The following is a 15530-nucleotide window of genomic DNA, read 5'->3' as shown; positions in this document are numbered from 1 at the left end:
TTTTATATTTTTATTGTAGTGCAATAAAAGTAGATTAACTTGATTCATTTTATTTATAGTAATACAATTACAATATTTACCTAATTCTCCAAATATTATTATAAAGAAAGTAGTTAAAAATTAAAGTACCAACATAGATAACCTGACAATATGTTATTATCGTCTAATTTGTCATCACACTCATCATAAAAATGTAGTAGAATATAAACATTGTCATAATGTTAAAATGAGTCTTAATCTTCTTTCTTAACTTATCTTCCCATGTCTTTCTAGGATTATGCTTTTAACACTACTATTTATATTATTAACATACTTCATTCTTTTGTTGTTCCTCCTTCTATCCCACATTTCATTCTCTTTTACAAAGATATAAACTATAGTTCTTTTCAAAATATTTTGTTATACTTGCTATCCCCATAATACTTGTCCCTATAATACTAGTAAATTGCAATATCATTATACTACAAGTTATTCCTTTTATCACAAAGGTTAGAAGTGTCTTAATTCAAATCAGAAGATATCTTTATTTTTAAGGATGTTGTATTTGATGAAAACACCTTTTCGTTTGCCAGTCAAAAACAAACTCCTATGTTGTCCTATTCACCTTTCCAAATTCTTTCTTTTAGAATCATTCCCTTTATTGTCGACTCTCCCACTTAGCATGCTACTCAAGAATCACATGTTGTTGATACTCCCACTATATGTAATTCTTCAATTAAACCTAACCTTCTAGTTCCTATTGTTTCTTCATCTCTTAGACCCATTCATCACATGAAAACATAGTTCAAATTTAGTATTGTTAAACCATGTTACTGTTTTACTTTACTTCTTGTCAAGCGAGCATCCTTTCCTCTTTGGCCCAAAGTCATGAAAGACAAATATGATGTTTTAATAGCTAGTAATAGATGTTCTCTTACTATTCTTCTTATTGGCCAAACTATTATAGATTAAAAATGGGTGTTTCACATTAAAGAATATCCAAATGGTACTTTAACAGTTACAATGGTCATTTTGTGGCTAAAGAGTTTCTTAAAAGTTTTAAGTGTGACTATTATGACCTTTTCTTCAATTGCAAAGCTTATTAATAAATGTTTGTTATTTCCTCACTTTAGCCTTTCCAAACAACATTATATTCAACAAATTGATATCGATAATGGTTTCTTAAATGGAATTCTAGGAGATGTTTACATGGCTCAATCCCTTGGCTTTGAATTTGAAATTTTACTCTTATATGTAAACTTCAATAGTCCATATATGGCTTAAACAGGTCCAATGAGCTTGGTGTAACAGACTTACCACCGCCAAATTGTTGTGAATATTGTCTTTAGGGGCAAAATTACAAATTTGGGTTACTTTAAAGTTTAATTTACAAATCTGGGTTAGTTGACTAAAATATTACACGAGAAGGGTGAAGTCGTCATGGTGGGTAACGACACATAAGGTGAAATCGTTAGGAGTGACACTGTTTTCTTTTAAAATTTTTAAAAAGCAAAAAATGTTAGGAGTGGTAACGACATCAAGAATGGAAATCATTAAGAAAGGAACCGACTTCACGTGAAACCATTTTGGATCCTAACGGTTTTGGTTTTTAATTTTTTTTTTTAATTTTTTTTTTATATTTTCACTTTTTTTATTACAGGGTAAATTCATTAAATAATACGACATACAGTTTTATATTTTATGTTTATTAGCATTCAAAAAATAATGTAGTTGGCACGTTTTACTAAAATAATATGTTTTGGAGTATTATATTATTTGAGTTTTAAACTAAAAAATGTAATACTCATACTATTTTTTTAATTTTTTTAATGTTTAAGCTTTTTTAATTTGCAGGCGCATTTTTTACTAAAAACGTTAGAAAATTAATTAAAAAAACACAAAAAAAATCTGAAAATTAATAATATAAAATAGTTTTATATTAAAGTTGAAATATAATATTTAAATACATCATCTAAGACTTCCAGTGCCACATGGAGGTCGTGTTCGTGGTCTGATCGGTCGTTTGGGTGGTTGGTGTTAGTGTTGTTCATCCTCGTCTTCACTGTCATCTTCACCCTGTTGCGGTGGAGGAAAAAAGGATCTTTGAAAAGTCGGTGGTGGAGGATAGAAAAGCATTGATGATGATGGTCCTGGATTATATGCAGACGGTGGTGTCATAGTTGACGTGCCAAACATGTGTGATGGTCCAACACCATAGATTGAGTAAGACAAAAAGAATCCGTATGATGAAGGAACTTGTTGGAAGTAGGTGTTTGATGGATTGCCATGTTGAGGTTGGGAATATCCGAACATTTCACCATGACCCATAGACGACTGACCAAAAAATTGATGCGAATGATGTACAAAATCTGCAGAAGACCCTAGATGGGGTGGGTAGAGTTGTGAAAAAGGCTGATAGGGATGTGAAGGAGGTTGAGAAGGTTCTTGTGGAGTATCATACTGTTAACAAAAGTAATATGGTTATTGATATGAATAAGAACTACTGATAAATAAATCTTGTAATGAAGGAAAACTAACCTCATCGTCGGAAGATTGTACAGATGGAGATATGTAGCGGATAGTGTGGTTTATGTACCACTACATATACGCTGAACTATCATGCAAATGGCTGTTTGCGGTGAATAATACACCTTGAATGACACGATTATGTTGATCATTCCATATTGCAATCCAGTGTTGATGATTTGTCGGTCAATCTCTATCATTTCTCCCTCTTAAATCGTCCTTGTGAACTTGGTCAAGGTTAACCGAGTTAGATGGGATATTTTGTCTTAAACCAAATTGTCTCATGACCCAATCTGCCTGTTGGAATTCAACCGTCGCAAAGCATATCACAGGTACTGTTGCTCTTGATACCGAAGGGATATCAATGACAATCAACCGACTTATTTGATGTTGCCTATAAGGTGTCCACAAGAACTGAAACAAAATGGAACCCATTAAAAATGCTAATGAAAATAACATTGTAATAATATACTAAAGTTTAACAAGTACCTGTTTGGTACGTAGTTGATCAAAAGTACGACAGAATTGACTAACTGGAATAGAACTAGGATTTGTCCGATGCGTCTCATTTATCAAACAGTACCATGTTAATAACAGGTACATATATACAGTTGTTGAGAGCAAATCTGATTATTATATATGTCGATGTGTCGACTATAACAAAGGTTGTCAATGGCGACTATAGGCTGCTTATAGCAAACATAGTTTGAAGTGGGAAATAAGGAAAATCGATGCACTTCAAACGTGCTTGTCTACAAATGTATCTCCTGATCATACGAATCTTGATTCCAACCAAATTGCTTCCATTGTGTTTCATTGTGTGAAGACAAACCCTTCCATACCAATCAAAAGTGTGATCTCCAAAATTTCTAATCGTTTTGGGTATTCAGTTTCATATCAAAAAGCTTGGAATGCTAAACAGAAGGTGTTGGCTAAGGCATTTGGAGATTGGGAAGACTTGTACAACGAACTTCCAAGGTGGTTTGAAGCTGTTCAACAAACCAACCCAGGCACAATAATTAAATACATTAGTTCTCCCATTGTAGTTAAAGGTCAATTTGACCCTTTTTCTTATATTTTGGAACGCGTATTTTGGGCTTTTGGACCATGCATCCAAGGGTTTAATTATTGTAAGCCAATTGTACAAGTGAATGGCACATTTCTCACAAGGATATATCAAGGGACATTGCTCACAACACTAGCTCAAGATGAGACTCGTAACATTTTTCCTTTGGCCTTCGCGATAGTTGAAGGTGAGACAAGAGAGGCTCTAATATGGTTTTTCAGCTATTACGGGAGCACGTAACCCCTTAATCAAACCTTTGCTTGATAATAGATAGAGGAAAAGGTATATTAGCAGCCCTACGATCTGAACAAGTTCGATGGGAAGGAGAAGGGCTTCAATCTGTATATTTCATACGTCATATCGCTTCGAATTTCAATAAGAGGTTCAAAAACCAAGATTTGAAGAACCGATTACTTAACATGGGTAATAAATTTACACTATCATTCTTAATTCTTACTTGTTCATTCACAACTATATTTCAAATTAAACAAAGGTATTCACCTGCATTGTCACAGCTTACGAGGTCAAACAACCTATATTCAATGCAAAATTGTCAGCATTGAGATCTCATTCATCTGAAGTGGCTTCTTGGGACAGGATACCATTACAAAAGTGGACTCAGGCATACGATGGTAGTAGTAGATTCGGTCACATGACAACAAACTTGGCTGAATGCATGAATTCTATTCTAAAATGAGCTCGTTCATTACCAATTTGTGCTCTAATTAAGACAACATTTGAAAGGACTGCATCATGGTTTGTTGAGCGAGGCATGAAGGCATATTTGATGTTACAAGGAGGACATCAATACCTAGAAAACATAACTGCTATTATTAGAAAAAATCAACAACAAGCACGCATGTGTTAGGTGCGCAAATGTTCAAGACAATTTTGAATTTCAGGTTCAAGAGATGTTTTCTCCACATGATCACCGCCAACCAATGTCTTTGATAGTTAAATTAAATGAATAATGGTGTGACTGTGGTCATTTCCAAGCTCTCCGACTACCTTGTCAACACGTAATAGTTGTATGCTCTTTCTCCCATTTAGATCTAACCACATACATTCATCCTGTTTATAGCCTCAACACCATCAACAAGGCATATATGAACTTCAATTGCATCCGGTTAAGAATAAAGATTATTGGTCTACATACACCGAACCTAATTTCATTCCAGACCCACACACGCGCCACAGTGCACTAGGAAGACCTACAACTAACCGTATCCATAATGAAATGGACCAGGCCTATCCAAATAAAGGGACTAAATGTTCATATTGCATAAATGAAGGACATCACAGGGAAAATTGTCCATATCGTCATTAGTTTTTGCTAACTCTAATTTTAGATTTTCGTATAGGATGAATTTCACATCCTGATTGTAATTTTTCATTATCTAATTAAATGTATCACCTTGCTATTTCTAATTTTATAAAAAATATTGCACATTTTATTATTTATAGAATACTTTAGGAATAATTAAAATTTAATCAACTTAGGAATATATTAAAATAAAATAATAAACGAAATATTACACAAAATTAATATAACAAATCTCGTTATTTTATATCGGTAACGACTTATTTTGCTATTACGTATAAATGATCATGCTAAAAGAAATTATTACATTTTTTTTATTAGAAATTTGCATAAATATTTTATCAAAATAAAAAAAAAAAGTATTACAATTTTTAGTTTTTTCCTAAAAGAAACTTTAACAATATAATATATAGTTCTGCCAAGACGTGACAACTACAAACCAAAACTGTCTATATAATAAAAAAACTTAAATATAATTGAAAAAATTTAAAAACCAAAACCGTCAGGATCCAAAACGTTTTACTTGAAATCGGTTTTAATCCTAACGACTTCTACTGTTGAAGTCGTTACCATTTATAACGTTTTTTGCTTTTTAAATTTTTTAAAAGAAGACTGTGCCACTCCTAACGACTTTATTTGTGTTGTTACATGAAGACTTAACCCATCTCGTGTAATATATTAGTCAGCTGACCTAGATTTGTAAATTAATTTTCAAAGTGACCCAAATATGTAATTTTGCCGTCAGGTGCAACTCCCTCTCTCTATTTCATTATGTTATCTTTAAATTACATTATTTTTTTCTCTCAAACAATTTGGTCATCTTGTATATTAGGAGTTGAGGTAAAACATCTCAACGATGGTTCTCTTATTCTTTCTTAAATAAAATACATTCTTGATTTGTTTAAAAAAGTTGGAATGTGAGTAGCTAAGGACATCTCCACTCCTATCCATAGAAGCTTGAAACTTTCTAGGTATGACTCTGAATACATGGATGAACCTACTATATATATCAATTGTTGGTACTTTACAACATATAACAAATATCTAGTTCTGAAATTGGTTATAATATAAATAATATTTGTCAATTCATGGCACAACCTTTGTTAAAACACTAGAAAAATTTAAAATGCATATGATGTTATCTAAAGGTGTATCTATGGTTTACATCTTCAACCTACAGCTACTTTGGACAGGTACAACTTAATTGTTTACTGTGATTCAAATTGAACCTTGACCACAGAAAATCCACTTTTGGTACTATTATTTGGGAATACTTTGATTTTTTTTAGTGGTTTAAAATGCAAACTTTGGTTACTCAATCAAAGCAGAATACAAAGGTTTTGTTATCATTGCATCACTCATTAATTGTCACTCACATTCCCACAAGTGATCAAGTTGTTGATACAGTTACCAAGCCTCTCTCTTATGCTCAATTTTTCTTCTTATGTTACAAACTGAATATTATTAATTATTTTCAATGACATTGTGTTTTAGAGAGATTGTTAATGTATATAGATTTTTGTTTAATTAGAATCTATTTTGTTAAATAGGTTAGTTTGTTACATAACCTTTGTGATTCTATCACTCTTTCCAATCTTTAAACTTTTTGATTCTATCATTCTTTTCAATCTTTGAACTTTTTGTAACACAACAAGAAAACAATTAATTATCCACCTTAAAAAGGAGTCGGTTTAAAAATGACTCAAATAACGTTAATTTATTCAACTCTTCTAATCCGTTTTAAAGTAAAATATAAATTATAAAATGGGTCGAGCCTACTCACAAACATTAAATAAATAAAATTACATGATATTAATAAAACTGTAAAACATTTTTATAAATTTAAATAAGTAATAATATTAATAGCTTCCCACCAGCGGATTTCATAAAATAGTATACTAGTTCTTAGTTTTCCTGTCATCCATGTGAAAGTATGAAAAAGAAATTAAATACATTTAATGATTTTATCGATGAGCATTGGTTATTGCAAAGCATCGGTTATTTTCAATATATATTAAAAATTAATTAATTAAATATTTTGTAAGTGTCAGATAGACTTTATGAATGATATTTTCTTAATATTAAATAGTTAGCGAGGGCTCAGCCCACGCTAGTATGAATACTTTTTGAAAAGTGTAAAAATACTAGTAAGATTTGACATGTATGGATGCTGCAAAAAAATAGCGTGGGTCTATCCCTTGATATTTGAGTCGGATACAACAACCCATTCTAAAATGCTTTAGCTTCTATATTTTCATTTTGGGTGCATTTTTTTTGAAGTTAAAAGATGTTTTTCTTGTAGTATGATAAGATCAAGAATTATTTTCTTTCTCCTTTGTTCTCATATCATTTTTTTGAATTTTCTTTCTCCTTTATTCTCATATATTTTTTTGATGAGGTGTATTTTATTTTGTTTACACACTTGAAATTAATTTCTGTCACAAAACAACAACATTGAAAAGATGATTCTTAATTGTTTTTGTCTAGTTTGGAAAGTAATATAGAGGGTAATTTTAAATGGAGTGCCAACTAAACTCAAATTAAGTAGTAAGGTATTTCAATGGAACAAGATATGTGTTATGTGTGACAAATCAAATAAAATAATGAGTCACCTTTTTTTGTAAAACTAAACTCGAGTGTCCAAACTTCTCGTATTGGAATTGAGTATTTTACCTATTAATTTGCATAAGTTTTATTGTGTAAATGAATATAAGATATCCCACTAAATTAAGAAGAGTAAGAATAAAAAGGGTAATATAAAGGCCTTTAATAATAAAGTTATGGAAAATTTGTATGAGACAAGTTAGTTGTTTCTTGTTTCTTATTAGCGCATGTTACTCTTTCTAAAATTTAGTGCAGTTATGGAGATATGGTACAACCTTCACATCACACAAAAACATGTAATATAAAATGTTGTATTTGCACTTTTAAGATTGTGTGTGAAAAAGATTTTACTTTTTGTAATTAATTTATATTAGATTATTAATAGTAAAAAGTTTATATTATATTATTAATAATAAAAATGTTTATATTTATTTATATATTTTTATGATAATAAAAAAATAAAATTGTTATTATTATTATTATTATTATAAAATAATTTTTATTTATTTTGTAATAAAAGGATTTTGTTTAAAGAAATATATAAAAAAGTTAAATTTAAAATACAGTCACTCAAATGTAAAATTGACATAAAATATAAAATTGATAAAATACTAAATTTAATTTAATATATATATATATATATATATATATATATATATATATTTAAAAATAAAATTGAAAAAAATATATAAACATGTAAATTGACAAGAAAATCTAATTAAAGTGACGAATTATCATAATTATGGTAAAAATTAAGTGTAAGGGGATAGAGTATCCCAACTATTTCATTTATAAAATATATAATATACTTTGCTATAAAAAATTGTATACACTATATCAATTATTTGTTATAATAAATTAAATAAATGATTTATGTAACTAATAGTAATCAATTATTTATTTATGTTATAATTAATGTATACAAATTATATCCATATGAAGTACTAATCTATACTATAACCTATATGAAAATTTGACTAACAACAGAGTAGTATTCAGAATTTACATTATAATTTTAGATTATAATTTATGTATACTTTTTCTTTAATATCTATGTTTCTCATCCTTTAAATAAATAAATAAAAAAATTAAACGAGCCAAATCAAATATATATATATATATATATATATATATATATTTATATATTTCTCAACAAAATAAATTCTAATATTCATTAAAAATAATAAATACTACAATCTATTACTTATTATATTTAAATATCCATAAAAGTTAAATCAAAGTCATGAAAAGTGAACCAGATTAAATACTACACATAATTACCAATCCCTAACAAATAATAATATATAAGAAAATAGCACCCCATATTATTAAGCAACACATGGAATTTAAGTCTTATATAGTCTGACTGCATGTGAATTTATGGCACATAAGTTTAAATTTTGTTCCATAGAGTGATAAAAGTTGATGAAATTTGAAAAGCAAAAGGGAAATTGTGACCTAAGAAGTCAATTTCTTCTTGAGTCGTGAATGAGTCCCCAATTGTGAATCCCAATGAGTAACTCTCCTGAGGCAATCAAGAATTCCATAGCCTGCTGCCTTGAAAGCAACCTCACCACACCCTGCAGCGTTTTCAGCCGTAGATCATCTGCTCTCTTTATGATAAGTATCAGCTCTCTGATCTTCTCCTTCATCTCCATCTCACAACCCATCATCTCGCTCGCACTGTTCTGCCACTCTGATAACCCTTCAGTAATCTCATTCTCCTCTCTCACCTTCAAAAAACAATTCAAAAACAACCACCTTCAACAAAACAAAAAAAAACAAGAAACCTTCACGTGAACACTACAACATCAAATTTCATTAGACACTGTCTGTCTTCTTGTCTTTGCATCTGTCTCATCTCAATAAACGACAAAATCTTCTGTTACCTTTCTTCTAATCACAGGATTTAAATCTACTCTAGATGGTTAACAATCATCATACAGATTCTTCAATGCAATTATTTATTATTTTGTTTCGATAGAAAATGTTACTTTACCCAGACAAAATTATGAGCAAGATTAAGAATTTAAAAGTGATAAGAGAGAGAGTGTTAGATACAGTATCACACTGAAGATCGCTCATGTAACGAAACTGGGAGGGGTTGAGATCGCCGAGGTCTCCGGTGCGGAGGCCATGGAGGATATCGATGATGTGAGTCTCAAAGAGGAGAGAAGACTCGGTGTAGATGAGGTGGAAGGCGGTGGTGGGGCGCCACCCTGTGATCCAGTGGAGGGAGCGTTCAAGGTTGGTGTTCCACGGCGAGGTGAACATGCTGAGAGGATCCTTGTTCATCGCAATCCATTTTTCTTTGTAGTATTCTCCGTGGTGTCTCAGCACCTTCTCCATGCCTTCATGACTGTGCTCCTCCTTCAGATCCTTCACCATGATCTTCAACTGCAGGAACCAAAATTTGTAGAAGCTGGTGAAAGAAGTCATGGCGAAACTCTTTTGGGTTTGGGTTTGTGAATTTGGCTTTGGTAATAATTTATGGATGTTGTGGTTGTTGGTATCTGAATGAAGATAGGGTTTGAGGTGTCTTCGCATGCATGCAGGTCTTACGTGTTACGTTCCCCGAGCTCAACTTGTCCAACTCTCCTTGACGCAATTCACCACCCAATACTTTTTCTTTTTATTTCCCAAGAATTAATATACGTCCAAAATATATGCTCGATAAAAGCAAAAAGATAAAGTAGAATACGACTAAGAATAAGACTAGGTAATTTTATTCTTTCCATTTTTTAATTTTTTATAATTTTGGTAGAAAATATATATATATATTTTGAAAATAAACGAGTAAGTGTACCCTATCTTTAAGATACTCGAGTACGTGTATCCTATGGCAATGGAGGAAAGTGATCACACTTGCCTATAACTGTTAACAACTTATTTAAAAAAAAAAAAATATTATTTAAGAGAAATTATGACAACTCAATTGATTCAAATAAAACTGATTTGAATTTTTTTCAGATAAAATATCACGTTTTATAAATTAAAAGATAATTGTAAAAGAATGGACTAAAAAGTAATTCATTATGTACATACAAAAAAATTAACTATAAATTATTATAGAATAAATTTATTAATTTTCATAATCACTATCTTAAAACTATATTGTCATTAATTGTAATTAAATAATAAAAAAAAATTGTGTACATAAGCCCCATATATATAAAAAAATAATAATATATTTATATTTATTTTACTTTACTTCATTTTAACTATTGAAATTTTATGTTTTCTTCTCTGGTGTGGTATAATTGTGGACAATTTTTTAGGTTTAATTAATCGCAAGGTACCCAATTTGGTACCAGAGTGTCAAATTGGTACCCGCTTTTAAAAAAGTATCAATTGCGTACCCAAATACGTTTAAGTGTATCAATTGGATCCATACCATTAAATTGTGAGAAACGGCGTTAAAAATGAGATGATGTGGCATTTGTGAACAGATACGTGTCAATTTAAAGAGCTGTTGTGGCTGAAAAAATAATTGTACAGTGACGTGGTGGTATATTTAAAAATCAGATTGTGTTGTGCCCTAATTGTAGAATTGGGTTTTCGCTATCATTGTGGTGGGGTTCTTCGTCTGCAGTTCTTCCTCTGCAGTTCTTCTTCTTCTCTTCTTTCTTCAATCATTTTGGTCTTCGTTCTTGATTGGAAGACGTAATTTTTGGTGAATCTACAATGTCTCGCAGTGAAGGCTGTTCGTGCTCTTCGTGGGGTTCGCATAAGCAAAGTGTGTCCTCCACTGGTGGTTCGTATAGGGTGTTGGGTGAATGTCCTCTTTGCTTTTGTGGGGAGAACGCTGTGTTGAGAGTCGCTAAAACAGTCAGGAATGCCGGCAAACAATTTTGGGGGTGTCCTAAATATAAGGTCGGAGTAGATGTTTGATTTTAATTTAATTTTGATTGAATCTTTATTAATGTTTTTGATGTTCTCTGTTTTTGATTAATGTTTGATTCTTTGTTCTTGCAAACAGCGGAGTGGTGGGAATGAGGTATTTAAAGGGTGCAATTACTTCAAATGGCTGAATAAAGATAATAGAGATGAAAAAGATGCTACCATTGGGAGACAAAGGAGAAAGATTTACACTCTGGAAAAAGCAATTGCGATTTCTGATAGATGGGTTAAAATTTTAAGTGTAATAATAGTGTTTTTGCTTTTCGTTAATGTAATTTTAGTTTGTAAGTTAGTTGAAAAGAGTTGCTGAACTGTTGTTAGTATCAGTGGTGTAATGTTGTAATGAATTCTTAATGAACCAATTACAAGTTTGAGTGAACTGACTGTGTTCTATTTATTTGCATTTAACATCATTTGATAATGAAGATAATCTGGAGATGAGAAAGCAAATAATATTAAAGTGGTTCATAATGCCATTTCAGTACATAATACTATTCTTCAAAAGACCTGAATATGCAAATAACAGCACAAAAGCAAGCTGTTTCCAAAATAACACTATTACATTCTAAGATAACAGCACTGAATTTCTCAAAAAAAAGCCACTACATATTGATTTTCCAAAATAAAACAAGTGTTCCATAATTTCTTCATGGGTCCGTGATTGGTCCCCTCCTAAATGATAGTTTTTCTCTGAATGTGGTTGTTGTTGTTGGTTGAGGCACTTGAGTCTGTTCGCATGCAGAATTTTGGGTTGCTTGAGGCACTTTACTCTGTTGGCATGAAGGATTTTGGGTTGGTTGATTTGTTGCTGCTGGCATAACTGGTTCAGATGCAGTAATCTGAATTTGTTGACCACCACTGATATCAGTTGCCTGAGTTGGCTGATTTGCTTGTGTTTCTTCAGCAGTTGGAGTTGGTTCCTGCTGTGGTGGAGGTGCCTGCGGACAAGTATTTCTTTTGTGTCCAAGTGCTCTGCAAATGGCACATCTTTTACGGGTTCCACCTTGCCTGACTTGGGTGTCATCCTTCCTCAGCTCCCAGGACTCCAGCCTTCGTTTCTTTTTTGGTCTTTCAGGCAGCACTCTTTTAGCAGGAGGTAACACATCAGCATAAGATGTCATCTCCCACAGATGAGGTCTATTAACAGGATATATGAGGGACAAATAGGTCTCCTCGTATGTTGACTTCAAAAACCAGTGTGGGAGGTAATCCTCTGCATTGAAATTGAGAAATCGGATGGCAGTGATTGCGTGACAGCAGGGAATTGATGTTATTGCCCACTTCCTGTAGCTACACTCCTGTTTATCTAAATCCACCACATATTTCTCCCCAATCATAGCAGTATGGCTTACCTCAAATAGTTGTTGTCCAAACCAGCTGCATTGAATACAAGATATAATTAAAAAACAGCTAGAAGACATTCATATTTAATGAAACATTATTACAATTAGGTGCATCAAATACATTTACCTTGGTAACCAATATTTGGTCTTTTGTGCTTCGTTGTCCAATCTGTCTTGAATTTTTGGGCAAATAGAACCATGAAATGCATTTACCTTCTTTCTATTGGAAGCCCATCTCTGCATCAGATACATTCGAATTTCTTCCATCATGGTTATGATGGGTTTACTCCTGGAATCTACTATAGTGCTATTGAAACCCTTAGACATGTTGTTCACAACAGTGTCAGACGCAGGTCTTGATGTAAATCTGGACCTGGACCAGAATCTGATTGCAGGGAATAAACCATTTTAATTTGAAATCAGTTTAAATCCAAAACAGTAATTATAAAAAAATATTTAAAAACATGCCTTGGGGGAATTTGTATGAGATGCTTAAAAGCATCAACATTCAACTCTTTAATCTCCCTCATCACAGCCTCCCATGCTTGTGGGTGTGTGGCATATGCTGCTTTCTAGAGTAGTCTCTTCAGATTTTTTCCAGGGAATTTTTTGCGGAAGTTGGCATATATATGACGTACACAGAATCTTTGGTCCACACCAGGCAACAGTTCTTGCAATGCTGGAAGCAGTCCCTGTAATTTTTAGAGCATAACAATTGATTGGTAAAATATTAAGGAATCACAATTAAACATCAAATACCACATGGATATAGTTACTTACTTTTTGTTGGTCTGACATGAAAGTGATCTTAGAACAAATTTCAGCTCCTCCTAGGTCTTCTATCATCAAATCAAGAAACCATGTCCATGTTTCCTTGTTCTCTACTTCTACCACAACGTATGCCAATGGAAGCATTTGGTCATTTCCATCTCTGCCCACAGCTGTTAACAGTTCTCCCCCATATCTTCCCTTCAAAAAACAGCCATCTACACCAATAATAGGCCTACAACAGAAGAAGCTATCTTTACAAGCCTTGAGGCATACATATAGTCGTTTGAAAATTGGGTTGCCCTCATTCTCATCAACATGGACTTTGACAGTGGAACCTGGATTTGACCTTAACAACTCATGTGCATAGTCATAAACACGTTTATATTGTTCTTTGAATGACCCATCAATGTTCTTGTATGCCATACTCTTAGCCCTAAAGGCCATTGATCTTGAAACACCAATGTTCCATTTTCTCCCAATTTTGTTTTTCAAATCAGTCAACTTCATATTTGGGTTCTTTTTTAGTGATTTTTCCAGCCTTCCACATAACATAACCACTTTGAAGTCATCAAACGCACATTGAATTCCCTACTACATGTGTGATTGTTGATAATTCTCCTTAACTGCCATGTACTTTGTGGTGCTTTATAAGCACAATATGCATACCACTTGCATTTACCCTTGGCACCCAAACACTTCACACAAATTCTCCTTTTGTCATTTCTAAAAATTTTTAACTTTCTCCCACTTTGGACACCATAAGTTCTAATAGCGTCAGTGAATTCTTCCTTATCAATAAAGTACGTCCCAACTTCCCAATTATAGTCTTCCATACTTTTGGGCATGGAGAATATCCCAAAGTTACCATACCTATCTCTATCATCATCACTTGCATCACTATTTCCACAACTATCTAAAGTCTCGGACTCCCATTCCTTATCAGACAACCCCCTGTCAAACACATTTTCACCCTTTGGGTCACTTCCTCCTTCAATAGTAACATCAAACAAATCGTCCTCCAATTCCTCGGTTTCAATTCTAACATCAAATAACTCATCCTCACCCATTACTTCCTCTTCAGAATCAGTCCAACTCCTCACTTCATAATCATCATCACCCTCATAGTCTGTTTCCTCACTCTCCACAGCATGTTCTTCATCATGCTCAACCTCCACTTCACCCTCATTCTCAGTTGCACCACCCACTTCAGCAGGTTCTTCATCATGCTCAACCTCCACTTCACCCTCATTCTCAGTTGCACCACCAACTTCAGCAGGTTGGTCATCATGCTCAACCTCCACTTCACCCTCACCCTTATCTGCAGGAGCTTCACCAACTTCCACCCCAACATGTTCTACATCAACTACAGCCTCCATATCACCCTCACCTTCACCTGCAGCTTCCACCTCAACCCCACCCACCACAGTAGGTTCTTCATCACCCCGAGTTTCCACATCAACCTCACCCTCAACTGCACCATCCACACGAACTTCTGTCTCAGTCCCACCCTCTATCATATGTACTACTACAGGCTCACAGACGAAGTGCACCACATATAGGTGCACTTGACCATTTAGTGTGGCGATGTTCACCATGTGACATGCACCTCTATCATCGCTCAGTAATTCCAGCCTTCCATCCAATACAACACCTCCACCTACTGAATACCACAATTCTTTCACATTGACGTATCCCATTCCCTCAAAATGGACATAATCTCAAAGTAACTCCATCTGTCTGGGTCACATGACAAAATATTACTCTCTCCAACGTATTTCAGTGACCCATCGTTAACAAACCTTCCCCCATGGTGAAAAACAACTTCGAAATTTTCTTCCATATGAAGTACTATATTCCTATCTATATATCCCTGTCACATATGAAAATGCCCAAACAATCAAAAAGAAATTACAAACCATACCATCCAACACACAAAGACAGAGACAAAATGAACAAAGGGGGACCACACAGTCAACGCAACACCGTCACCGTCACCGTCACATGTAATGGGGGACCAAAT

The 15530-nt window shown here is 33.1% G+C and overlaps 1 protein-coding gene and 1 pseudogene across 1 annotated transcript; both read right to left on the bottom strand.

Moving 5' to 3' along the window:
• Positions 1–8799: 8799 nt before the first annotated feature.
• Positions 8800–9974, bottom strand: LOC114184153 (transcription factor-like protein). Its single transcript, XM_028071412.2, has 2 exons — positions 9558–9974; positions 8800–9229 (listed from the first exon to the last, which is right to left on the bottom strand). The coding sequence occupies exons 1-2, from the start codon at positions 9933–9935 to the stop codon at positions 8963–8965; spliced, it is 645 nt and encodes a 214-aa protein (XP_027927213.1). The 5' UTR covers positions 9936–9974; the 3' UTR covers positions 8800–8962.
• Positions 9975–12043: 2069 nt separating this feature from the next.
• Positions 12044–14355, bottom strand: LOC146886463 (uncharacterized; annotated as a pseudogene).
• Positions 14356–15530: the final 1175 nt, after the last annotated feature.

Source organism: Vigna unguiculata, chromosome 5 (assembly GCF_037176805.1).
Source record: "Vigna unguiculata cultivar grain cowpea cultivar isolate G323 ecotype 2 chromosome 5, ASM3717680v1, whole genome shotgun sequence".
Lineage (NCBI taxonomy): Eukaryota > Viridiplantae > Streptophyta > Magnoliopsida > Fabales > Fabaceae > Vigna > Vigna unguiculata.
This window is presented reverse-complemented; position numbering and strand designations above follow the sequence as displayed.